Source organism: Phalacrocorax carbo, chromosome 16, assembly GCF_963921805.1.
Source record: "Phalacrocorax carbo chromosome 16, bPhaCar2.1, whole genome shotgun sequence".
In the NCBI taxonomy this organism is placed as follows: domain Eukaryota; kingdom Metazoa; phylum Chordata; class Aves; order Suliformes; family Phalacrocoracidae; genus Phalacrocorax; species Phalacrocorax carbo.
Genome location: NC_087528.1, coordinates 11200242 through 11227462, shown reverse-complemented (window position 1 = coordinate 11227462; position 27221 = coordinate 11200242). Strand labels below are relative to the sequence as shown.

General features: G+C 45.4%; 1 protein-coding gene across 1 annotated transcript in view; it reads right to left on the bottom strand.

The window, feature by feature from the left end:
- The window catches only part of LOC104044555 (protoheme IX farnesyltransferase, mitochondrial), a 108594-nt gene extending 95507 nt beyond the window's left edge, over nt 1-13087 (bottom strand). Inside the window, exons 1-4 of the mRNA XM_064467269.1 lie at nt 12940-13087; nt 12208-12332; nt 10189-10513; nt 831-955 (exon numbers count right to left, since the gene is read on the bottom strand). Of these exons, the coding sequence (XP_064323339.1) occupies nt 831-955; nt 10189-10513; nt 12208-12332; nt 12940-12982 (618 nt within the window). The 5' untranslated portion in view covers nt 12983-13087. The remainder of the gene's footprint in view (nt 1-830; nt 956-10188; nt 10514-12207; nt 12333-12939) is intronic.
- Between the last annotated feature and the right edge of the window lie 14134 nt (nt 13088-27221).

The window sequence follows — 27221 nt, the reverse complement described above, 5'->3', positions numbered from 1 at the left end:
CCCCCATCTCCCAAGAGACTGCTGAAACCATAAAGTGCTATCAAAGGTGCCACTGCTACTGCTACTTCTTTTTCCAGGCCGTATTTCCAGCTGGAAGTGACTGTGGCTACTATGCTTTGCAACTCCATTTAACAGCACAAGGGTTGGACCTGTTCACTAGTAAAGCTCTCCGTGGGGACTTAGGAAGGGGCTAACGGCAACTTTGCTTCACAGCTGGATTACAAGAAAGTTGAGAGATCAGCATCAAGCTCCACAGGCACGTTCACACACGCAAGGAAGCTCAACTTCAGGCACCTGGAACATCTCCGGCACAAAAGAGCTACCACATGACAAAGGCTTACAGCATGTTTTATAGATGCAAGGGATTCCCTGATTCCAGCCCAAAAAGAAGCACACAAACCCCGCAGAAGTCCCACCACAGATGTTTAGTAAGGTGCTCTGTGCCATTCTTTAGACAGATCTGACAAGGTCATACAATAACACTACTGAGGAACCAGACTCATTAGGCTGGAGCCCCGATGGCTAGTCTTATACTCCAATTACACAGTTCTTCCTACGTCATTCACAGTGACCCAGACTTAGTATTACCAAGATAAACATTATTACTGGGAGGCTTAAAGCCTCATCAACTCCATTCTGAACAAACTCACTGTGCCTAGCAACTCTACTTTAATTCGCACATATTCCTTTCGCAGTGTCAGTTTTAGTCGCTCAGAGCTTGCGCGGCAGCTGAAGGCGCAGAACTCCCAGCCATCGATTTACACTCCTTGGCAGCGTTTCAGAAGACAGGATGTCACCAGTTTGCAGTACAGATGAAGAGATGGACTGACCTGGTTGATGGAGTTGGCAGCACAGGACGCCAGTCCGGTTCCGAGGGAGGCGAGCAGGAAACAGGTCAGGTCAAAAGGGACCGGGGCCATGGCAAAGCCAGCAGATGCCGTGCTTACAACCAGAGCTGCAACACAAGCGAGAGCACAGTTCAAGGCATCAACAAGAAACCGTCTCCTGTCTACGTACCACCGGAGTCAAGGTTTTTAAACCCCCGTAAGAACCCTTGTGCAGATTAACTTCTTCCTACTTTTATGGATCAAATTAGCTCCAGGAACTGCCTTCAGTTAATACTAATATGCAACGTAAAGAAGTCAAAGATGAGAAGGAGAGCTGTCAGGGATGAAATGAGAAACCCAGGAGCATCAGCACATTAGCAGAGGAGGTGAGAATAGAACTTATGCCTGTATCCCCTATTTTATGGATTTGCTACAGGATCAAACTGCCTGACGCAACATGTACATGAGATACATTTGTTCCAGTAACTCAAATGCCATTGCAAAGTCTAACATGGAAGAAAAAACAGTAAAAAAAAATATCCTGAACAGAGGTATGAATCATTACTCATCATCCCTGGAGGTGTTCAAAAAACATGTAGACGTGGCACTTCATCCCGTGGCTTAGGAGACACGGTGGTGTTGGGCTGACGGTTGGACTTGATGATCTTAGAGGTCTTTCCAAGCTTAATGATTCTGTGATTCTGTCAAATCATAGCAGGACCTTAGACAGTGCAGAACATCAAAAAGAGACTCAGGGCATGCAGGCTACAGCTGGTAAAGCCAGTAACTTTTCACTGTACCGGTATTTGCCCACACTGTTCCCATTCAACATCCCACTTCAGGCAGAAGGTACAATCACATAGTCACGTGGGCCCAGTAACATTTAAAGGCCTCAAAATTTGAGTGGATTAATAAAAATCCATTTCAGTTTTGTCATCCAAAATTATAGTTTTAGGACAATACTGCAAACCACATCCTTAAAATGAAAGCTACACAAGTCTCAATCCTAATATTGTAATTACCCAAACAACAGGTCTTACGAACCTCATGTTTGGCAAGAAATAATATGACATGAAAAAATTTCTTATACTATAAAAGTCAGCACATTTACTGAATATCTTGCTTATGACCTTGAAACTTACAATCTAAAATTAATAGTTATTAAACAGAAAGCATTTAAATAATATTTTGGCTGTAATTACATGTTCCAGACCTCAGCTAGCTCAAATCAAAGAATCAAAATATTCTTATCTTCCTGATTCCTACAAAGTCTCCTGTTTGCCTGAAGTTAAATGACAAATAACAACTTCCGCTGACTGAAAACACCTGGATTATCTACTAAGCAGCATCACTTGAGATGAAAAACTCAATGTCACGGCAGAGACCTGCCAGTAAGGATGCACATGCAAAGCGCTAAGAACTGTGCCTGCATAAGAACCTTAGGATTTAATCCTAAAAAGACAGCGAAGAAAACTTGCTGCTCATAAAAACTTTCCCCTAAGTATTAAAATCTATTGGCAGCTGAATATTATTATAATAATGTACATACTATTATTAGAAATGTTAATTCTTTAGCCCTGTCACGGACTCAGAGGATGCTGTGCGGAGGGCTGTCGCACAGGCTGGCTGCGAGCGCGCCGCGCCAGGCTCCGTGCCTGACACCAAGGTGAGTCCCTGGCTTTGATTCCCCACGGTGGCATCACCGAGGGCAGCACCTGGCTCTCACTGCGGCCCCTCCAGCTACCTCTAAAATACAGCAAATCCATGACAGCGCCTTACCCCTCTGACGAGCTGGGAAATAACCACAGATGCTGTAACCCCACTGGACAGACTAACGGACTGATCATTTCTGAAAGGCTGGAGCCCATTTGTTATATAAACAAACAGCATCTTGGCCTCAACCCTCTTGGATCCTTCTCAGAGCGCACAGGAAAATATGAAACACACCGTTTTACAACTGATAGAGTTAAAAAATACACTGGAAAGATGACGACAAATCAGTGGCGTTTGTATCTCTAAGAGTGATTACGTTCATTTTTTTGCATAATAAATCACACGCTCACTTCTAGACAAGAATTTAATTAAAACTTATCTTAGAGAGCACTTTACACCAATTTATTATGGGAAAACACCGACTCATTTACTGAAGAAGGAAGGTGGAGCAGACTGGCAAACAGTCAGTGTAACATTACCACCACACTGACCTCAAAGAAATTCTAATACTGTACAGCTACAGCACTAATTAAAGTCCACATTGATTTCTCCAGATTAATTTCAGCCAGTCATTTCAGCGTGACTTATCAGGACCTCATTAAAAGAGGTTGCGGTACATCCTCTCGCTTACCCCATTGAAACCGGTACTTTGAGCCGCCTGGGCAGCGCTCTGAACGCAGGCATTCCCCGCTCGCCTCCTTGCCCAGCAATTCAAATGCAACACGTTACAGAGTAAATAAGAAAATGTTCCCTTCGGATTGGGAAGTTTATTTTCTTTTATTGTGGAAGCAATAATTCAGTCTTCTACTTTCCTCATGGAGGAAAAGTATATTTAATCGAGATCACATCAAGGGAATGAGGTAATTGACTCTGTTTGTTTTTTATTCCCTGTTAGTTTAGTGCTTTAGGGGCCAAATTAACTTCACCTTATTGCATAATAGATGGAATTGATCCTTTCAAGATTTGTTGATGAGAGTCGGCATTATATATGCTCTTCAAAAAGAAGGAAGGATTTAAACTTATGATCTCAGCCTAAACCCAATTTTCATTCTTTGAAACATCTTTAGCTTTAACAAAAATTAACAAGGGACATTTGTCTCCAATTTCAATGTAAATGAAAAAGAAAATGCTAATGGACTGGCGACAAGAAGAGTGAATTATGATGTTTCTAGCATAAAAACACATTCAAGAAGTCTACAGCATACAGTATGCTTTACACGCCTCTTCAGCTTCATTGTAACGTGACCTGCCTTTATAAATCCCTCTATTTGTATTTATAGCAGGCAAATCACTATGCCATATTTTGTTTACCTCGTCTTAAAAAGTAGCCAAGCCAAACTAAAAGCATAGAAAGCCAAAGCAAACCAATTCAGCTTTAGATTTCCTTTCTAGCCCTGTACTGATGACGTATTGGTACACATGAAAGGACAAAAGCAAATGCATTTCTACCTAAATTTAAGAAATAATTTCAGTTTTACTCCAGCCGTTTCTATGCTCCATAAAGGAAACCAGCATTCCAAAAGCTGATGGGACTTTTCCTTCCGGAGTGTTCACACTTTGGTTTCTGGAAAGCTAAACGTAGCATCAGTATTGTGCTGTACATCTGACCAACGGTTCCTTTATAAACTTAGATCTGTTTGGATGTCGGCATACCTAAGCTTTGTTGCAGACTGTAACCTGCATGCTCAAGGAGGCCAAACTCCTGGAGCCATCTTAAATTCGGGACAATCATTTGAAACAAGTCTTTGCATCATTTAACCTAAAATTCAAGTGCAATATTATGAACCGAGCAGACAATCTCTTTTTACCATTGAAGAATTTTAAAATGCTTAGAGAAAAATAAACTGTGATAATAGTTTATTTTTATTTCATTAGTTTTCCTTCTAGCATGGAAAACAAATTGCCAGAAAGCTACCACTATTAAGCTTTGTTTCTTTGACAGGATAATAGTTACTGTTTTAATAATCACAAAATGAGAACTACTTTGACAGGCATATGAAATCTATTTAGAACTGAGAATAAATGTAGACTAGTAATAATCTAAACAATATATATCGATAAATCTTTGTCAAAGTTTCCGGCTATATTAAAGCTACCATTTAAAGAATAAATGCCATAATAAATGCCAGTGTCCCAGAATAAAGTGGAAATGTACTCGAACTCTACTAAAGCAAATGGATTTTTTTACTAGAGCAGCTCTTACCAGATCTTTAGCCTACAAACCCACCACAGGCACCTTATTTAGTCACCGTTGCTCCACTACATAACGGTTTGGTAACACTCAAGAGTCATTAGGCAAAGCTGGATATCCTTCGTCTTCGTTTTACAAATACACAACAGACACAGATGAAGGAGGATGTTCATGACCACATCATTAAGTCAGTAGCAGATATCTCAGGCTCCGCATTTCCAGTGCAACACTTTTGTGCCGAGGATTGCTAACGCACAGGCACAAATTCAAATGTAAGCGATACATCCAATAAATTCCAGCTGTTTTCTAGTAAACAAGACAGGATTATTTTCTTAAATGGGGACATATGAAAAAATGCTCTATTTTAGTCTCCAAAACTGAAAATGCTCATGAATTATCATATTTGTCCACTCTGCAAATCTTAAGTGTAGGTCAGTAAGTCCACAATGTAGAAACCATGCAGAATTTCGTAGCCGGCAGCCGTTACTCCCGTGTTTTTCTCTAACATTGTCTAGCAACAACACAGAGTAATTCGGACTGGAAGGGATCTCAGGCGTCCCTCAAGCCCAACCTCCTGCTCAAACACGGGTCAATGCTGAATTAAGGCCGGGTCCCTCAGGGCTTTGTCATCTCCAAGCATGGAAATTTCACATCATCTCTGGGCAACTCGCACCAGTTTGACTGTCCTCATGGTGAAACTTTTTTTCCTTACGTCAAGCCAGAACCTCCCATTTATGAAACTTGCTTTTTCTGTGCTAAGATTCATATATTTTTAAAATTATTTGAAAACTAAGCCATAAATGCTTCTAAATATGTCTTTAAAAGAATTTTGGCACCTGCCCAGAGAATGTCCACATCCTCCTGCCTGTGGAAGGAGCTACTGATGATCAGATGGCATCAAAAATGACATGTAAATCTTTACCTTAAAAACAAACATCAAACAAATTTATAGGCCTCCTCAGAGAGTTGGTTACATCGGTCTTGTGATTCTGTCCATAACACACATCACACTTTGGTGACAAAAAAAGCACAGTAGGCTCTGATCTGACCACGGTAAACCCTGGACCGACTCTATTAAAGGTGACTAATTACTTCAGATTTACAGAGGTGTAAACACCTCAGGCTGGCCTATTTTAGCTCTAAGGTATAGACCGTGACAAAACTAGAGGTTATTTACTGTCAACTCTTCTTATATAGCATTAATAGGACACTGGGTTGAACTCTCCAAGAGACAGATATAACCAAACAACTTCTCAGATCCTCAATGAGAGAAACACAGCAAAACATAAGCTTGCTTTGAGAAAGTTTCCAGATTTCTTAGTGTTTGGAGAATTAGTAACATAGTTAAGGTAAAGCAAAGTAGGGTTTCTGTTAAAGACACTTTTCAGCAGTAAGGGCAGTAGCACGCTGCTGCAGACTGCCACGGGAAGCTGTGTATTCCCTGCCTGGTTTTAGGAATGGACAAAGCAATGTCAAGTCAGGAATGATATACGTAAAGGTGCTCCTGACACCTGGTTTCCTGAGGGAAAATAGGTTAAATAAGAAGCGTCCCCCTGAGGTCCCCATGATTCTGCATTGCTGCTGCACACACTGAACCAAAGCAAGCTACCAAGTGCAGAAGCCGCTCTGGGCTGAAACAGTCTTCAGTTATCAGAACAGAAAAGCACATTCATCATGCTTTATTGGATTGACTATTAAAATGTACTTTGAAGAAACTACTACCAAAACTCTAAAACATCTTTTAAGAGTTGGAAGGTAAAAGTGCCTTGCAATGAGATGACATAAAATAATACTGAGACTTTGAGGGAGAGACTGTGACTTTCCATACGACCTCTGGGTAAACAACAACCCGTCAATACACAATTGTGAATCAAAAAGAATCTTTACACAAACTAATATGCTTGTGAACACAAATAAAATTGTTAATCGTAGTATATTAAAACACAGGATAAAGGAAAGGTAGGTAAATGCTTGAAACGTACAGACTCTAGTATTACTTTCTAAAGGAGATCCATGTTTCTGTAGCCTGCAGTCAGGACTCAACTCTTTGAGGCACAATATAGAGATGCAGAAGACAGAGCCCCTTCCTCAACGAGCTTGCAAGGTAGATTAAAAATTCTACAGCTGTTTAGAAATTAGCAGTTAAGTTTACATCTGAGCCATGTTGATACATCCGCTTCTCAGACAGGTGCTACACGTCTGGCTGGCTGTCCTCACCAACAGACCAATGTGCAAAACATCCTTTACTGAAGAAGCAACAACGAGAAGATGTTCAGAAGCCACAGAGAAATATCTAATGAGAACACTCAGCATTTTCCATCCTGTGCCTTCATCACACTTCCCCCAAGTTAAAAACCGAAGTTTAATTTTCCTGCACTTTTGCACATAGCTCATCTTGGGTTTCATCTGCGATCACTAGGGAAAACATTACTTAGGTGTAACCTTGAAGTGAAATTTGAGAAGATGAGACAACCTGAAATTCTTAATGTGTTTGCATTATAAATTATTAGAATTTTCTCATATTATCACACCCTTACATCTCTCATTTTCAGCTACATGTGAACTTTAGGATGAAGTTGAAAACAATGGCACTTACAATTCTGAAAACTTATCAGACGGATGCATTAGCTCCCCAAGCACCTAGAGAGTAAGACACAGCTGTTCAGACAGCAGCCAACACAGAACACCACAGAGAAGGCAAAGGATGGAAACTGAACCCAAAAAGGTAGATTATGCGGCAAGTAAAAGTTCCCTAATTGTTTTCTATGGCAAAAGAATATAAACAAAACTCTCTTCCTGTTGGTAAGGCAGAGCCTCTAATGGCAGAGCCATAAGAGCTGCAGTTTACATGAAGCAGGAGGGTACGGTAACAGCTAAACGCATTTCCTTTCAAAGGTGAATTACAGTTCAGAATACAAACAAATATTCTCTTTACTTCAGCAGCAGGAAAAGAAGAGGGCATAAGGAAGTCCCATTTTAGCATAATGCAGAGTTTGTTTTTTGTTATTTCATACTCTTAAAAAGTATAAATAAAGAGTCTGCCAAAAAAACCACACAGGATATGAGATCTATCAGAACTTCATGGGTGAAAGGAATGGAGCTGCGTGTCATTTGTAGCTTAAAAATTGACCTCAGAGGGGTTTTTTTTCTTTTTAAAAAAATAAAATCAAAGAACTTCATCACCATATTCTTTACAGAATGTATAATTTGTCTAAATGATTACATAAATGGAAAAAAGCTAATTCTATTCCCTTGCTCCACACACTACACCCAATATTTTTCTTGCTCCCGTCCCCTAGGCTGGCCTATGACTAATAAAGACCAACAACAGAATTCTCCTCCTACAAACCCCTCTTCATCAAACTTACTCTTTTAGATCTTCTACTTCCAATAAAACCTCCCCACCAAATACATAAAGATAATGGAGAAGAGAGACTGAGTTTTTTCCTGTACCTCCCTACCTTCTCAAGAGGTACAAAGTTTACTACACTCACCTTGGATCAAGAACAGCACATCTTAAAATACAGATGCGTACAAAAGAACACACAACCCTGAGGCAAATGAAATTCTGTAACCATTGCCTTCTACAGGTTTCAAGGAGCACCCCATTTTAAAACAAGAGTGGTACTTTCTTGCCCATCAATATTGCCTTCTGCAGTTAAACAAGAGCCTGCTAGAAGCTACTGAAAAGTTCAGAAGCAACAGTGAGGCCACACAACAAAAGTATCACATAAAATTCTTTTCTTCAGAAAAAGACACTCTTCCATCTTGGTGTAGTTCTTGAATCTCCCGTTTTGAGGAGCACCAGTAAGACTCTGATGTAGCAGTAACACTCTGATGTAGCGCTAACACTGAGCTTACCCATAAGGAATATCAGCAACAACAGTTCATGCTCTCCTCCTCCTTTTTATGGTGGTCTCTTAATCATTGCATTTTAACTTTTAAATTCTGGATCTATTGAGGTATTTAAAATGTAATTCTACTTCAATAACTAGCCAGCTTTCAAGTTCACATAAAAGAGCCACTTAAATAAGATCACCTCATAGAAAACATGCCAGAAGAGCTCATTGTTCATATAGTGCTTAAGTTATCCACGGTGGGCCCAACAGAAACAAAATAGTCCTAAAACTGAACAGTGTGGGGGAGAAAAAGACAAGACCTGCATTATGCAGCAAGAAAGAAGAGGCAATAGTTGAGGTTGTGTGTGCCACAGAGGTGTTACGACTTGGAAGTACGATAATCCTCATAACTGCTGAATGTGTCAGTAAGAGTTTCATATACCTAAATTTGAAATTACCAAGGCTAATACCTAAAACTTACATGGTAAACTATCAAAAAACATGCTTTTCATCCCTCAAGTCTATTAACCCAACTCTTTACCAGCACAAAGTAAATGCCTTGAGGAGGGAAAATAATGAGGAGGAACATCTGGACATTGAGACAAGACCAGTTTTGCCAAAGTCCAAAACATGAGATGTCACATCAACACCAAGAACTACAAAAATTTTTATTAGAGGAAAAATTTAAACGACCACTGTATGTGGTTGGTACGATTTTCCCATGGAGCAACAAACAATGAATATGTCCACATTGCAAGAAAAAAGTTCAAAAATTAAATTGAATTCAGGATTTTTATTATTAAAAAATTATTATGGCAAAAAACCAACACCATTATTATCAAGAATTTATTTCACCCACTGGAGAAAAGCACTATAGGCACATAGGAAACTATTTCTGCTCTTGGCCCTGACACAGACAAAAAGTAAGGCTTTGGTCAGATCACGAGTGGTTCCTCAGACATAAAAGTATATATAGCACTACCTATTGGCAAAGAAGTAACTGATAGTTGTTGTGTGTTACTATTAGAATAAGGGAAAACGTTGTTAGGCTACAAGGCAATTGCTTGACAAACTGCTGGTTTGAATGTACAATGCTGCCATTGACTGGAAAGGTAAATTATACCTTATTTCAGAAAATGTAATTGGTCACATTCAAATGTTTTCCTTTAACAAGACACTAAATTATTCAGATTATCTTTTGTTGGTACTCTTAATGCAGTACTAAAACAATAAGCAGTACTAAAGCAAAAGGTAAGTAAATAAGACAGAACATTGGTAAACTTATGCAAGGTGACTTTAAATGCTTACTATGATGCTTGTAAATCCTAACGCAGTTTCACTGCATTTTTTGTGGCAACGCTTGCTTATGATTCCCAAAAGCTAACTGATGATACAATGCAAGATCCTTCTCACTGTTTTTAAACAAATTTAATGGAAAAACTATTAAATGCTTCCATAAAACAATTCTTCCCTGCGCACATTTGATGGAATTATCCCAGGTACTTTGCATCAGCGAAGTGGGAATTACCACTCAAAAACCTACACCATACCAGCACGATGCTAAAGAACTCTGACAGCCAACAGGATGCGCAGAAGTGAAAAAAATGACCGGTACTACCTGTAAGCTTAATTTTGGACAAGCGTGCCAAAATTCCCGGCAAATCATCCAGCCGCAGCTTCATTTCTTTCCACTGTCTGTCATCTTTGGATCCTGCTCTTACTGGTGCGACCGAGTCTTCAGTTTCTGCAGCTGACTTCAAGTCTCTCAACTCATTTCTGCTTGACGTCTCAGACAAAGGCTGACGAACAGGTGAAATTGGTCTAAACTTGTGTATAACCTTTTTTTCTTGATCAAATTGCTGAAGCTCACGAAAAGGAGATGCAACTGCATCCGACTTAGGTTTGGCTCGTTGGCTGAGGTCTTTGTTGTATTGTGTTACATACTAAATAGAATGGAGAAATGTTAAGATGAATAGTTAAGAAGATATTTCTGTCCATTTCAGGTTATTAACAACATCAGTGTTATTGCTCTTTTATTCTTATTGTTAGAATTACTTCCTCTGATGGCATGATTTGAGTTACTGTAAATTTCAAACACTTATTTCACATGCAAAAAAGTTTCTGGAGTTGGACAGGATATTACAAAGGCAGCTTTTCATTTCACAAGTGCATCAATAATGTTTACTTAAGCTTGAGGAACTGCTTCTGCATAAAACTATTTCCTTTCTTGTAGTTTCGACAGCAAACTCTACTTTATTCAGATTCAAAACCACCAGATAATATAATTTGATTGACAACCAATCAATTCACCTTTAAACAAAGAGGTACACACCTGCCCATAACAACTCCAGACTCCAGCTACGAGGACTAAACTTTTTGTATCTTCAAGATATGAAAGAAAAAAAATCAGAAAAGTGCAGAAAATACAGTCTACCTCCTATGATATCAAATCAACTCCCACATTAGGCTATTACTATTTATCCTAAACTTTATACTAATTTACTAGACTTAATTTTCAACTGGAGTTCAGATGAACCCATACTGAAAGGAAAGCTTGGAGACAGTTGTTTCCTCTCTTTCAGAACTCTTACAGTATAAAGAATAAGAAAAAGAGCATTTAGCTTCTCCTACCTTCCTATTTTCTTCCCCAAAATATTCTATATATTTCAAGCAAAAGAGACAAGCAGGAAAAGACTGAGCTTTTAACTACTTATGGTTTAAAGTACACTTTAATAATTATAATCAGGAATAGGGATCTGAGACACTTCATCTCTGAATGAGTGATGTGAATACAGCTGAAATCAATGGCGGGGAGGGGGAAGGGAAGAATTTGAGAAGTGCTGGTGATCCCCAGAAGTGTGGCAGAGACCCCATCGCCTCCTTCAGAGGACTGAAGCTCAAAAAATACCAACAGATGTACACGCTTCTTGCGGTCAAAGCAGTCTTTAGGTTTAAGACTTAGTCCTGTCCATATTTCATAGATATGGCTCCAAAGTACAATGAACAGGAGACAAGTCAGGGAAGAGCAAAATATGCCTTTTACTATGGCCCTATTAGATGTGATAAAACTGTTCAAAGAAAAAGATAAAATTTCAAGGGTTTCAATGATAATTACAGCTCTTTTAATATCCAAACCTAACGGCATACTATAGAATTGAACACATGAAGTTAATGAGCTCAGGAGTTTTTATTCAAATTAACTGATTAACTCTTCAGTCAGAACACACTACCTCCACAAGCAAGTTCCGTCTATCACTTGTACAAATGCTAGCCAAGATTTTATTTGCTTATGGGCATTTTAACAAATAACAACTTGGAAAATAATTTACTGTCACATTTCCCAACATGAGAGAAGGCGCTCCACCTGAAAGGCACAGAAAGACCCCATCAGGTAGAGGGCTCACTGTGGCTGAAGGCATTGTCCTTGCCATAGCGGGTTTCCTCCAACCTCAAATGTTTTAGATCCTAAGTGCTTAATAACTTGGATGCAATGTAGAAAAGGAGATGCTTGGAATTGCCTGAGCTTGGTCGATATGAAAAATATTGGTTTTATCAACAAATCTCGATTTGTACTCATCACATGGTACAAAATGAATTAAAGAGTGAGAAACATGGGGTAAATACATCTCTGACTTACCATTCGTTTGAGAAAGTTAAAGTACTGAAATGTAATCAAACTATTATTGGCTACGCAGCATAGGTGCACAAACTGGCATGGTATCTGCCGTATTCCAGTGTTCTTCAGGTGCCAGACAAATAACCCTATTTACAGAAAAAATGAGAACATTAGAGTCCAGTTCCTTCTCAGGCATTGAGTCTGCTTCTAATTCAGACCACAGCGTCTGTTGTCAGCTGTGACACAAGACACCCCCACAAAGGGGAACCAGGGCTGCTCAGGTGGGGAGAAGCGTATTTGCAGGCTCCAGGTGAAAGAACTGAAAGTGGAGGCTCGCTCTGATGGTTTGGGGATTTTCCTCCAAGTCTCCCAACTCCCCAGAGATGCGGTTTTAGTTTCTTGCTCCACGACTATCTCTACACGCTATAAATAAAGTTCGGTTGGCAAAAGGGGACAAGCAGCGCTGAAAAGCAGCAGGTGACATAGGGCAGCACCAAAGTCAAAGGCATCAGGAGGACGCCCCTGGGTGACATGACGCCTACACCCCTATACAGAGGAATAGGTACAGAGATATACAAGCTGTGCATAGCGCCATACAGAGCAGCCCCGGGCACCACGCACAGCCCCAGGGTCGGGTCGGGTCGGGTCAGCCCGGCCCTGGCCACCCCACCAACCGCCCCGCACAGCGCCGCCCGCGGCTCCCCTCCGCCCGCAGCCCCCGCCGGGGCCTCGCTGCCCCTCGGGCGGCGGTACCTGCCAGCGCCCGGGGCGGGCTGCAGCGGCGGGCGGCGCTCATGGCCGCCGCGGTGCTCCCGCCGCCCTCTTCCCCTCACCGCCTGGGCGCCGCCATCTTGCCCGCCACGACCTCTAAACGCCTTCCGGGTCGGCGCTTCCGGCGGCGGCGGCGGCGGGGCCGGGCATGGGCCGCCCGCCCCCTCCCAGGCCGCAGCCCCGGGGCTCGGCGCCCTCAGCCCCGCCGCTCCCGGGCGGCGGAGCGGGAGCGCTGCAGGGGCCGGGCCCAGCGCCCCCTGCGCCCGGGGGTTGTGCAGTAATGGAGGGGGGGGAGAGGCGCCTCGCGGGCCCGGGCGTGGAGGGGCGGCCCAGCGGGGGATAGGCCGGGCGTCGGTCCTGCGAAGTGCCTGAGCAGCTTCTTCCCGCCGAGCATCGCCTCTGAACCGAAAACTAACTCCCGCGGGCGAGAACCGCTCGGTGGGGTTCAGGGTTGGGGTGTCAGGAGGGGTGAAGGCGCTCAGGTGGGAGGCGGGGGCCGCCGGCGCCGCTCCCCCGGCGGGCCCGGCCCCCGGCAGCTGCCTGCCCCCGGCGCTGGGTCCGCGGGCCCGCGGGCGCAGGTGGCGGCTGGGGGCTCGGCGTGGTGTCCGTGACGGGGAGCGAGAGGCTGCCGAGGGCTCGGCGGGGACGCCGCGTAACGCTTGTGAAGCAACCGAGGGGAGTCTAATAAAAAAAATAAATTAATTCTCGAGGACGTGGAGTCTCATTCCCAAAAGGACCTGAGCTTTAAAGAGCCAAAGGCGTGTTTAAAAAAAATATGAAAAAAATCTGTATTTAGTTCCTAAAGTAATTTTTGAAAATGAAAGTTTGGTTTCTGTTCCCCCGGGTGAAGTTGCGCGTTGCAGGAGGTCAGACTGAAGAGCTGACCCAGCTGGCTGCTCAGCCTTCCCTCGCGCAAGTTCTGGGGGCAGCTGGATCCTTTGCTGAGCTGGCTCAACTTGCTAACCTGAAGAGAAAAAAAATGCTTGTTTTTCTGCTTTAACTGAACTCGCCCTGCGCGGGGTCTGACGGGGTGAAAGCTGGTGCGGGGCAGGGAGAAAAGGGCCTTGACTGGAGTCTGAGCAAAAAGGGAAGGGAACGGTTAGGACTGCTCAAGCTGTAAAGCATAATTGCACCCCCAGGCACCTTTAAAATGTTTTCTCTTAAGAGTTTAAGTTCAGGAGATGTAGGCTATAAGTCACTTAAATGCTTTTGAAAATCATTCTCAATGTTTTAACATGGAAATCGTCCTCGGAACCATCTTCCTTCCCAGGCTTTCATTTCTTTATAGTGCTTAAATTCATGCAAAAGTCATCTTAAATCATTATTAGGAAGATAAAATGAAAACACTCACTCTAATTCACCAAGAATATCCTACTTGGAAGCATTTATTTCCACTCTTTCTATTTGGGGAGCTGGGGAGAAATTAGGACTTCACATTTCTTACAATTAATATCCTGTTCCACTCTGAGTTCTCATCACTCAGCGTATGTCACTTCGCAGTTCCTGTTTGCATCTCTAGTTTTTGTAACTTCCATGGCTTTGGCCTCAACTTAAATTTACACCTGCAAAAACAAAGTAAACATCCTGTAGCAAACACACGCAACGGTTACAGAGGGGGCTGGAACGGCTGGCGGGATTTAGGGCCGTTTGGGTCAGAGAGGAGGAGGCTGAGGCAGCCGTGTGTTCTGTGTCGGGGCAGAGATTTAAGGTTTAATGATTTTCATTGCCTTTCACCTGGGCAATAAATTGCACTCCTGGAGAGAGGGGGGTAAAACAAAAAACGGGTACTTTTCTAATTAAGGGGAATGTTATCTACAGGCCTTAAGACAGAGCATTACCTCCTTGCAAAACAATAATGATGATTTAGGGCACACAGAATGTCACGTACCCATTTGGGTTTAACCACTAAAGCTACTCCTAGAGAGAAAAAAAGTCTTAGGGGTTTTAGTGGACACGAGTATCCAAACATCAGAGTTGTATTTCAGCCTAAAATGGCTCCACAGGCTTTGGAGCTCGTTACCAGAGGTTTGGGCCTGCAGAGTGCTGATTCTGCAGCAGCCGGCTCCACGAAGTGCCGAAGGCTCCAGAAAGCACCTGGGCAAGGGATTACGGAGGAGGGAGCACGGCCCTTCCCGGGAGCCCTCGGCACCTTCCCCGCTCAGCTCCCGCAGGCTAGTCCCTAGGGCGCGGGGGCACCCATGTCACAGGGCCGCGTGGGCGGCTGCAGGAGGGGACTCACCTTCTGGCACAGGGCCCCGGGGTCAGGCACCGCGGTGGGGCAGAGCGATTCCCGAAGCATCTCTACCCTTTTTTTGCTAGTTGCTGGGACGGGCAGTCGCTGGGTGTCTATTGCTCCTTCCCCGCACTTACAAAGTAAACACTGCACCTACAGGTCCGTTTTCAGGGTGATGCAAGGGGCATTTAACCACGCGACTCCCATTAATGTTAATTATAGAGCACATATTAACAGCATTATACGATCCTTTTTCCTATTAGCACTATCATAAATCTGATTGGTAGGGCTTAATTAGATCTCAGCAGCAGAATGCAATAGTTTTGATACACGAAAGGGCAAATTTGTGGAGACAGCAAACTATTATTATACTTTAATCTCAAAATCTCTCCTCCTATTACTCATAACACCAACAAGGCTTCTTGTAAGATTGATTTGTTGTCAGAAAATGATTTAAAAACCGACTGTAAAAATACTATATTTTCCTTCCTTCATAGAATGTGGCGTTGATGTTAGAGCGCCACAGAGACTTGATGTACTTTCAGATAGGGAACTCTATAAGCCAAGTGCAAAATAAATAAGATGGCATCCTGCTGTTATTGTGGTAACCTTTACAGATCATTTCAGAGCTGTGACTGTTCTGTAGTTTAGTAATACGCCATGGGGGAAGCTGGAGCTTCGTATGATTCTGCCCCAGCCAGCTGAAGCCCAACTGTATTTGCTTTTTGGGGCCCAGTAAGTAACAGAAGAAACGGTGTCCAAAGGGCACTAGGACATATCAGAAACACAGAAATAACCCATAAGAAGAACTAAGAAAGTATTAAAGGCCCAGCCAGCCTGTAATGATAGAAAGTCGATTGACTGCTTAAGGCGTCTCGACTGAGCAAAAGATCTCTGCTCAATGCTACAGTTACGTCCCTGCTGAGGTCTCCTTGAGTCAGGGCTTGTCCCAGCTTTGGTGTTTGAGAAGCTCCCAGTGATCCTGATGACCCATTAAGTAGCTCCTTGAGTCACTTGTCGTGGCATGGGTTTGGGGGTTTCTGTGATTTTCCACAAATCGGCATGTGTGATGCACAAGTTTTATATCAATGCAAGACTGAAACATAGCTATATTTTGGTTTTAAATCAAGAAACTGCACAAGCAGGAGCAAAATCTACTGGTACCAACTGAGAGCCTGAAACAACCCAATTCCATGCTGTAAAGACTTGCCCTCGGCAAATAACACCAAGTGGAATGTAACAGGTAAAAAAAAAATTACACAAAAAAAAAAAACCACACCAAAAACGTCCAACTCTTTCCACCGTCCCGATTCCAGTGTTTCGGAATAGCTAAAGCTTTCACTAAAAAGTGAAATAGTAGTTCTGGTAGATCAGGTCTCAGTAGCCTTTCTGAAGTAGTGTGCCAGGCTGATGTCTTTCCCGAAGTAGAGTTCAAATATACCATAGGAAATCAGCAGAAGCTAGAAATTGCTGCCTCTTCCCAGCTGTCAAAGGCGGCCTTGTGCTGACCCTGTGGTATGCCATTCTTTGGCAAGCCCCGTGGTGCTTGCTCACCACCTGCAATGGACTATGCGCTATAATGGCTTACTTAAGTAAAAAGCGTCCGGCCTTTCCTTAGGTAGAGCTTTGCCGGGTGTCCCATGTAAAGTCAGCTGTGATCAGATTTGGAGTTGACATCAAATCTGGTGCAAACACGTGGGCAATGGAAAGTAAACAGCAAGATGACTGGGGATGAACTGTACCGAGGGCAGCGTGAGGGGAATCACCCCTAATAAATGGCAAGGCCTGCCTTCAGGCAGCGGCCGCTACCCATGCAGATTCCCAAAGGAGCTGCATAACCCTCTGCAATCCCCCGGCACATCAGCCATCCCATTTTAACCCGCCCTGACGTTGCTGTTTCTGACAAGTAGTGATACCTCTTACCCCTTACAGTTCTCAGCCAGAGCCAACAATAGCTATTTCCCGCAGCCCTTTGCCCAGAAAACAACATTCTGAAGAAAAGGACCTCTGTCCTGGGCTCTTTCAGCTGAGAATTGCTGCCTGAATATCTCCAGACCCCGTTTCTTTTTTTTTTTCATACCTCCTTTCAGAGGTCTTTCTTTTCCTGGAAAATCTATGTGAAATTCCCAAGCTGCCTAGGACTCAAAAGATCTAATAAAAATAAGATTTATTAAGAGCAGGGGGAGGAAATCAGATTAAAACTGAAGAAACAACTTGCATAACTGATCTCTTATACTCAGCAACTGCTCAGGAAGTGCTCGGTACACACACATTAACTGTTTTGTGGAAGTGCTTTTCAGCCTGATAGCCAGCAGCGGCACTCTGCAGAGTGTGTCTTCTCCGCAGATATGGCCATTAGTTGCACAAAGCCCACCAGTGCTCACGCTCGCAGCTTCTCAGCACCAGATGCAAAGCTGTGTTCTGCTAACCCACTATTAACTCATTTTGCCTACAGCTTGGGAGGGGCAGACCTCCCCGGTGGCAGCAGAGGGACCCCAGGCGATGCTTTGCCCAGAGGAGCTCAAGGCACCAAGACTCTCCCCCACCACAGCCAGTATATCTCTGCTTCTGCCCACCACCAGCTCTCAGTGGGAGCGATATGTACATGCTATGAGACCTATAGGATGGCTCTTTCTGCCTCTCCTCCCTCTGCCCCATCACTCTTTTCCGCTCACCCTAAGGCTATTATCTGCCCTCCCTGTCAGCCCCTCGCCCTCTCCCCTGCCCTGCTTTGGTTTAAGCCCTACCCTGCAGCACCCATGCTGGCGGGGCTCCTCTCTGCCTCGTGTTTCTCCCACGGCAGCGTTTTTGCCCTGGTAGGCAGCGCTCAGCCCCAGCAGTTCCCGCGCTGAGACGTGGCAGGCTAGCAGCACCCATCTGCTCAGTCCCTGTCTCCCATCCCTCTGCGGGGGCTGATGGAGCGTGATGAAGCCCCATGTGCCGAGCTCCAGGAAACAGCTTCAGCTTCCTCCTCGTTTCAAACAATGCCCAGTTCTAATTCAGTCACTGTGGGCTCCAGCTCCTGGAAGCAATTCTTACTCTTCACTGTCCTCATTTGGATGCCTTTGCCTCCGTTCCCTGAGTGTAGGTTTTGGAGTGAGAAGCTCCACGAGCCCCCATTAACCTTCACCAAACATCTCCCTGCTTCTCCCTTGCTGACTCCAAGCACGGCACTGCTCTTTCATTTCTGCTTCCACTGACATAGCTTCTTCATCTTGCTTACGGTTTCTTTCAGAGAAGACCTCGCACAAATCTTCACAGCTGCTTCTGGCTATTTTTCCTGCTCTTTCTCCAAAATGAAATGAAAAGGGGGCAAATGGATTTCGTCCCCTGTGTCTCAGTGCAGACCCTGCCCCCCGCTGCTTCTCGGGTGCAGTTTTTCTCTGTGTTTGTTGCCACCCAACAGGGTGTGCAGGGATGTTGTGGGCTTGGAGGCTTGGGAATGGAGATGGCCACCACAAGAGGAGCACTGTTTTGAGAAATGATCCGCAACATGACAGTGGCTGCGAACCCTGTCGCTGCACCCACTGGAGCCCGCGTGACCTGCTCCTCCTCCTTACGCAGCGGTGGAAGAGCCTGGTTGTCCTAACGCACCTTTGACAGCCCTCTAAGCCTTCCCAGCGGTGTAGGTCCTGCAGGCAGTCGTCCCAAGTCAGGAAAGGAGGATTTGCGCCATCTGAATTACTGCCCAACCAGTGTGTGAGAAGCAGCACAACCATGCCCAGGTATTTACAAATTTTGCTTTATAAATTTATAAATTTATAAATATAAATTTACAGATTCTGGACTTTCAGATAATTCAGTTGAACTTCAGAGAACTGGTCGTATTTCTGCTCACCTGTACGCTTCATCTTGAAACTTAAGCCCTGAACTGGCTCTTACTGAGATCAATCAATAGATGCTTCCATTGACTTAAATGGAAGTTGAATCAGATCCACTGCTAACACTCAGCCGTCCCTAATTAACTGTCTGCTGCATCACTGAGGTGAAGAGAGATGGCTCCTCGACCGCCTCGGTGAAAACGGCGACTGAAGCCCTCACTGGCAACCTTGTGCTTGCTCATGCTTGGGTTTGTGCAAGACGAGTCCTCTCCTGTGGCAGCCGTAGCTCCAGCACCTGGAACACCAGCACAGCTTGCTCGGCGCCTCGCGTTATTTGTCTCACAGACTTAACAGCTTTCCAGAAAATTTCCCGTTCCCTGTTACTTCCTCCTGCCCTGTACTATTTCAAGCCTTTATGTAAGAAGCATCACTAGGCCCTTAACACTAGGTTGTTTGGACAGTTGTTCTGCAGCAGGATTTCTTGGATTCAGCAAAAATGCCTTCTGCTGTCATAGCAGCACCAAACACCTAAGTGCAAATGACTGACTTCAAGGGCAACAACACTCCTGAGCTTTGCAATTATGCACAGTGATGCTATTATATAATTGAGCTAGGGATTTCATAAATTGGTCTTTTTATAGTTCTGAGTGGTTCTGAGAACACCCAAAGTCAGATTAGGGAGAGCCTTAACGCGGGAGCAGCCTCGCTGTTACGGACAGCCCGGCCGCGTGGTGGCCGTGCCGTCCGACCGGCAGGATTTCTGTCTGCTGCCCTGCCTACCTCATCCTCGCCTCAGAAAAGCGTGAGTGCAGTGAGAGCAGCTCCTGGTATAAACAATATAGCCCTTGTCACCTTCTCAGGCACATGAGACTGAACAGCTCACGGAGAGGACGGTGGCAGTGGTGAGACTGGGCGTGCTGCGGGCAAGGGTTGCTCGGGCTTTAGCCCCGCCGCTTCGCCCATGCGCTTGCTGCCTTGACCTGCAGTCCGTGGCAGGCGGCCGAGGTAGTCCTGCCACCTGGGGCTGCCATCTTCTCACATCGCTCCGGTTAAGTGAAACTTGGTCTTGTTATTAGTTGGATTGTTCCCTAAGGAAACCCCGAAGCGCTGCAAGAAGTGGTCCTGGTGACTCAGACGCTGGCACTTTTCCGTCTGAGTCAGTGCTGAGCCCATGCCCAAGCACAGTGCAGGGGCACGGGGCGGCAGAAGGCTTTGCCTTTCAGGTGTGGAACATAATTGAGATCGTAACCACTCGTCGTCTTATTCCCCTAACGCCTTCCCATCCTCACTGGCTAGCTGCTGCCCGGTTGAGCTCTGGATCCCCCGGGAAGCAGCACTTCCTTGTAATAATTTCCTTTACACCTACCTCACTGGTGAGCGCAGCCCTCCCTGGCCGGGAGATGGGAGGGCCGTCTGGTTTTCCTCCTTCTCCTGGGTGTTAAGCTAGACGAGTCCCTTGTGGGAGAAGAGTGAGAAACTCCAGTGTTCCCCCTCGCTGTGAAGGGAGGAATGTTTTACTTTTCTAATTTGTTCATGAATCAGTTTAGTTTCTGAGGAAAAAAAAATGTCATGCAAGAGAAACACACCAGAGTTGGCGACAGGAGGTGCGGGAGAGACCCCTCAACCCTACCGCCCTTAGCAGTAATCTCTGTCCTTCCCCAGCATCTTGCAGCCTGGGATGCTAGATGGCCAAAATAAATGAATGCCTTGCTTGTGTTTCCTGTGGATGTTTACGTCACAAAACACATCCAAGACACAGCAAGTCTCTTTTTTAGAGAAATACCATATGTGTGCTGTTGACTGCAAATTCCACGAGCTGCCTGGGACATGCAGGCTGCGGATCTAAGGCCCTAAGCAAGCTGATACCAGGAGAAGGCTGTCATGGTCAGGACAATTAATGTGTCTGCAGACTGTTCCCACCAGGTCCTCGGGAAGGGAAGAGCCTGTGGTCGGAATGACACATGGGGGAAGGCTGCGGGGGTGCATGTTGAGCAGCCCTGCTCTAGGGAGCAGAGCAGTGCTGGACACCTTCATCGTGGGCTTTGAGCCTCCATGGCAGAATGTCTCCTGGAGACGTTGGCAGACTGAGCAGAAGCCCCTCGACAGGGAAAGGGGCTTATGTGCCAGACAAGTTATGTTATTCAAAGGCTGCCTGTTCTGGTTCCTGGCTGCTGCAGCGGGTCCTCGTCCCTCCAAAGTGACTGTTGTGATGCTACTGACTTCAGCTGGAGCAATGTTTAGCCCATGGTGTGCATCACCCTGAAAGTCAAACCAGGCCCAGAGCAACCTCCTCAACTTAAACAAAGGAGACTGAGGATGTCTTGATTACGGAAAAGCAAGAATACACATCCTTCTTATTTATGGAGGCTTAGGGCAGTCAGAGTTATTATAAATCATGCAGCCAAGCAGTCATTTTTTGAAGCTCTCACATCCCAGACCAACTAACCGTGTTCATATTAGCCTCAGCAGTTGACAACCATAGCAAAGAACTTGCAGAAAGGATAACATTTATGAACATATCAAAATGATTCATAATGGGCTATTAAAAATAGCAAGAGATGAAAGAGGCAGCCTACAGATAAGCCATTTTGAGATCCTCAGTAATTCAAAAGACTGTTTTTAAAAGTCAGGCTTTAGCTATCACAGATCTGTCCCTGCTGCTCTGCAGATAACAAGGTAGGCTGTTCTGATCAGGGTGAGAGCTCTCCTCCACCTAGGGCTCTTCATTTCACTCTGGCAGCTATCACATAGATATTGAAAAAAGCTCTGTGTAACTCACACCCACCTTCCATCTCCTGTACGCTGCCGAAGCAACAAGCCTGAGCACTCATCAAATTCAGCCTTATTTTCCGTGGGCTGGCTCCGCTCAGTGCTGCCATGTTCTAAGGGTTAATTCTGGCAAACAAGGGTAGCTGGTCAAGTAAAGCGCGTGCACCCCCCGGGCAGTTTTCATAGTCTGTCAGGCACTTGTTAACACACTAACCCATTCATTTTTTGATGAATTTGTGGCATGTTGGACGCGAGCCAGAGGCTGAGCGGGGAACAATATTTATTTATATCTACACACAATAATTCATGTCTGCCCAAATCATGGACTTTCCCTAATCCGCAGTATTTGAAAACATTTGCAGTTCTCTCAGCCGATTAGCATTGGCTTTGCTTGGCCCGACCTAGTGGAAAGAAACGTAAGGCAGTGAAGGCAGCTGAATGCTTTGATTCTCTGATAGAGGCTGACATTTCTGCCCTGGCTGTTATATCAGTCCATAATTTAAAGACTCCTCTGAGGTGTAAGGAGCTGCATTTTGTGCTGTGACAACAATATTGGGCGTCCAGTCCTTGTTCTGTGAAAGCAGCCTCGCCAGGCACTCGTCTGAACGAGGGGGCGATGGTTTTGTGTGCCACTGAAACGAAGTAAGAGCCTGGCAAGGGTTGTTTCTTGAGAGCTATTTTCTCCAAGTGAATCACTATCCACAATCTGGAAGGAGGGAGCTGAGGCAGCCTACATCATCAGCTTGATGGATCACAAAGTTTTCATAGTGTTGCTTTCCAGCCACTGTGCTAAGCTACATGAAACATCAAACACAGTGTTTGGGTTGAGGAGAACTGCACGGCAGTATAGGAGGCTACTCAAGATAGCTCAGACATATCCTCCAGACCTTCTAAAGGGAAGAGGAAAAAAGAAGAGATAAAAAAAAGGTGGTGGAGGGGGTGTGTGAAGCTTCAGAGGTCTGTTGGATAGGTTTGCAAAATATTTGGTGAAAAATGGAGCTTGGATGCAAACGGGGTCAGTGTCCATTAAAGCTCAGATGAGACAAACCTGCTGAAACCCAAACTGAATTTGGGTATGACCACAATGTGATGTTGTACCTGGGTGGCGTGGAGAGGCTGGTGATGGAGGGATAAGAAAAACAATCTCTGAAATAGCACATGCCTCTCAGAGCTCTCAGAGCATCGGTGTCGTCAACCCTGTCATAGAGAGAGGGAAATGAAGCTCAGATTCACCCAAAATACCATGAAAAAACCTCTGTGCTCTGTCCATTAGACCATTTCCCCCTACACGTAACTCCCCTGGTTTAAAAAACTGATAATCACAGGGTTGCCCTATCTGGACCTCTGAGAAGGAGACAGGGAGGGGATGGCCACGCTTCACAGAGTGCCATCACCCAGGTAAGAGCTGGAGCAACAGAGGAGGGTTTTTATAATGGAAAAAACTGTTTTGCACTTGTCTGTAGCAAATACGGACACTGAGTAGAATCAGCCTGGCCAGAACCACTTATTAACCAGTCCTACGTTGGTTTGTCAAGGCACTGTTTGTTTTCAAACCAACGTGACTTATTTATATGTGGTGGTAGCCCAGGTCTTTTTGGTCACATATTCACCTTCAGAAGACCTTTGTAATTTTCTATGCAGTCCTAACAGTTTCTCTTTGGTATTTTCAAACCAATTCTTTCTTATTTCTGCAAAAATGAGGGAAGTTTGAGCATGATTTTGTTACATGGGGAAACTTGAAGGAGTTGCATCATTAACAACAACTTTATCTGACCTGAATTTGGCTACTGCATTGTTTAAATCCCTTCGGGGAACTTCATTACTATGGCATTAAGGAAGCTTTCTGAGTTTTTAAAATCCTCGTAAATGTTATTTGCAGAACTACACTATAAATTCAGCTTTTTATCATAAACTTTCCCTTCCTAAATAAAAAAAACCTTCTCAACTTATTTCCCTCTATTTCATGACAGTGTTTTAAAATACAATTTAATACTCATGAAATGCACTGCAAATCCAAGTTTGGTGTCTGTGGGCTGTATCTGGGAGGGGAGGTTCTGATTTTGGCCAGGCCTCTTTTTTATTCTCACTACATATTACTTGCATTAAGCTCACTACATAAGCTAGCCAAGACCAAAATCGCATGGCGCTAGGCGCTATATAAATACAGCATCAGATGCAGCCCAGGCCATAGATAAGTAAAATCAAGCAGATAAAACCAAGGGGCGAGGGAAGCGCTGTTATCGCCACTTTACAGATGGGCAGCAAGGACACGAAGAAAGGAGTCTTCACACTGACTAACTTCAGACGCCAAACGTAGGAGCCTGAGCTCAGGGGACAGATTTCCTCCGTCGTTAGTGAGGTTGTCTCCAGGGGCTGTCCCCATCGGTCAGAGGGGGAACGTGTGTCGCAGAGGTGGGGTGCCTGAAGGAGGGGATGTGAGAGAGGAGATCCCGGCACGGGTCAGGCAGGCAGCCGGTGGCAGCGGCGGCAGGAGGAAGCCCATCACCCTGGCCGCGGTGCCGTGGCTGTGCAGCTCACCCCTACAAGCCTCCTGAAACCTCCAAATGGTTAATCACCATCATGTTGGGCTCCATCAAGAGCCAGTAAGGAACCAGTAACAAATAATAATTTATCTCATTAAGACGCTTGTGTCAACTGTGTGTGTTACTGTAGAGATGGATGCAGAGCACAATGGCCAGTGTAAGACATCCTTCGTGCACAAACATGCCCATGAGCCCTGGAGAGATGGGGTTTGTTGAGACAAGGACTTGTTACGTAGCCAGGCCAGCTCAGGAGACGGCATCAGGCTGAGGCATCTGCATCTCCAAGAAAGCGAAACAAGCCTTATTCCAGTTAAAGGCCGGCCAGCCCATCACCTCTGTAATGCGGGAATAGTGGCCGTTCCAGAGGGGGAAGAGGAGACCCAGGTGGGCCGCCAAAGGACTGCAAGGAGAAACAAAGTGTAAGAACAAACGTACCCCACCACGAAGGAGGGTCTCAGAGAGGGAAACCCTCTGCAGGGCGCATCTCTGCTGGAGGGTGCAAACACAGCCTCACCATCCTGCGCAAACATGGGTGCGACGCGCTTTTAGGAAAGGACATCAGGAAAGTACAACAAATTAGCTGGGTAGGGAGGAGAGACCTTTCTGACTCGGACTTTAAGGAGTTTAAACACAGCTTTCTTTTCATTTCTTCACCTCTGGTCTTCGCCAAGTAGTTGTTTTCTGTTCTAGATATTATGAATAAAGGCTAGTCAGCCAGGCTTGCAGAGCTTTGTACAGTATTTAGTATGTGTAATAGCAACGGCTTGTTGACCTCTGCAATAGCCTCAAGGGACCCCCATATTTATACTTTCCCACTCTGCAAAGTCCATGGGTGTAAGTTTGTTCATTTACGTCTCTCTGTGGCCGATCTGGGTGCCGGCCCCCGCCGAGGCCGGGCGCTGCGGCTAGCGGTCCATCCCCCCTTCTCCTGCCCGGCACTGCCGCGGGCGTTGTGTGACACACGGGTGTCCGTGCGTGACGTGCACCTCTCCATCCGCTCAGGTGCCTGCCAGCGGCGCCAGGAGGGCAGGGAGCAGACAACGCTTCCTGACCTAACCGCCTGGGTCTCTGGTTCGGGGACTCTCACCCCGGCTGCCACTCGGCTCTCGCAGTTTGGTCCGTGGCTCAGAGGCTTTTTCTCTATTAAAGAGATTACCCGAGCCATCTGCCGAGAGCAGTGCCGGGCCGTGGCGGTCCCGGAGGCACAGCCATTCTCTCAGCGAGGTGCTGCAGCTCACCGGGCTCCCGCAATGAGATCTCCTAATTAATTGTCCGTACGGTACCCCTTTCCCTTATTTTTCTTGTTAACGACTGATTTTTTAAAAGGGAGTTCAGCAGCTCAACCATTTTGGAGTCACCATTAATTTAATCTTCCTCCTTATTTATTGATGGAGCTACTTTCTCTCTTGCCTTTTTTGTCCTCATGATAGATTTCTAAAAGCCTTCCTGATGCCTCTGGGAGCAGTCACTCATTCGGCTGCCCTTGCCGTCTCCCTGAAAGCCTCCCCTCCTCAGCAAGACACGTGCTTGATTCTGCCTCTGCTCCTCCTTCCCGGCGGAAAACTTTGTGCTCTTTCCGACTTCCCCACCATTTCCCTTTTCTGCCTATTTGCTGCTCTTCAGTCATCGCATTTTCCTCTTTCCATGTGAAAACATCCTCAAGGGTGGGAGCGGACTGGCACAAAGCGGCGGAGCCCCTTCCCCACGCAGGGTCTGGGCTACCTGACAGCAGCTGTGCGTCTGTCCTACTTTCTCCTGGACCATCGCTCACCCTTTCATTTGAGAAGATTGTCCTTCCTAGCGCGCGGTGTTCACCAGACTCCCCAGACTACCTCGGCTGAAATCTAATACCTTCCCCTACGCCTGTATTACAGTACTGTAACAGTTGCAGTCGTTTAGTATTAATTAGTATGACTGTAATTTAGTTCAGTCCTTATGGACCGCGTGGTGGCCCAGTTCTGATGCGGACGGCACAGGCACAGCAGGAGACGGTCCCTGTCCCGAAGCATTTACGCTCAGATGAGCCAGAAGGGAAATATCTTTTTCCCATTATACCAAGGAAATAAAGCAAGAAGAGATGTGCGGAGGAGTTCAAAATCACCTCTAATGGCTCAGCTCCCACGCAGAGCCCAGTTCACAGCGCTGCTTCTGTTAATCCTCCTTAGGTGAGGTGCCCTGGGTCACAGAGGGACTGGCAGAGCCCTCCTGCCCACGCGCAGGTACGGCACGGCACGAGCCGCCTCCGCTCCGCCTCTGCCGGCCCCGGCTCTCGCGGCACATCCCGCCCGTCGTTTCTGCTTTGTGAATTTCAGAAATGCCAGAAAAGCTTCAATTTGCTTAAGTTTTAGATTTTTCTTTTGGATCCACTCCCCATCCCGCTGAATTATTTCATCCTTTCCTAATCAAATTGCCTTTCAGCGTGATGACCTTCTATTAGGCCAAGGTGTCCCGTGGCTTGCTCAGAAATCCCAGTAGCAAACTGATAGTCGCTGAATTACTCTTTGCTGTGCGAAGATAAGCTGTAAGCCAGAGCTGGAGAATATTAATACCTGCTCCAGAAGGAACAGAAGGTTGTTTCTTAGCTGAGTAAAAATGGGGTCAAACATGTGGGTGTGTGACCAGATGGGCTGGGTGCGTTGGGAGCACACACTTGCTATAGAAACTTAAATATTTTCTTTAAGGAGCAGTGACTACTCATTTAAAAAAAAAATAATGCCATCAGGTTTTTGAATATAAACAGGAAAAAGGAATGGTAAATAATGGTTTGGTACCTCCCAGCTGTAGGGAAGTGGCTCGGCAGCGCTCCCGGCCTGCCAGGGCACGTCCCCGGGTGAATTGCCTACGGCCCAGAGCCAGGGCTGGGAGACAGTATGTTGTTGGTGACATTTGAGTTCTTCC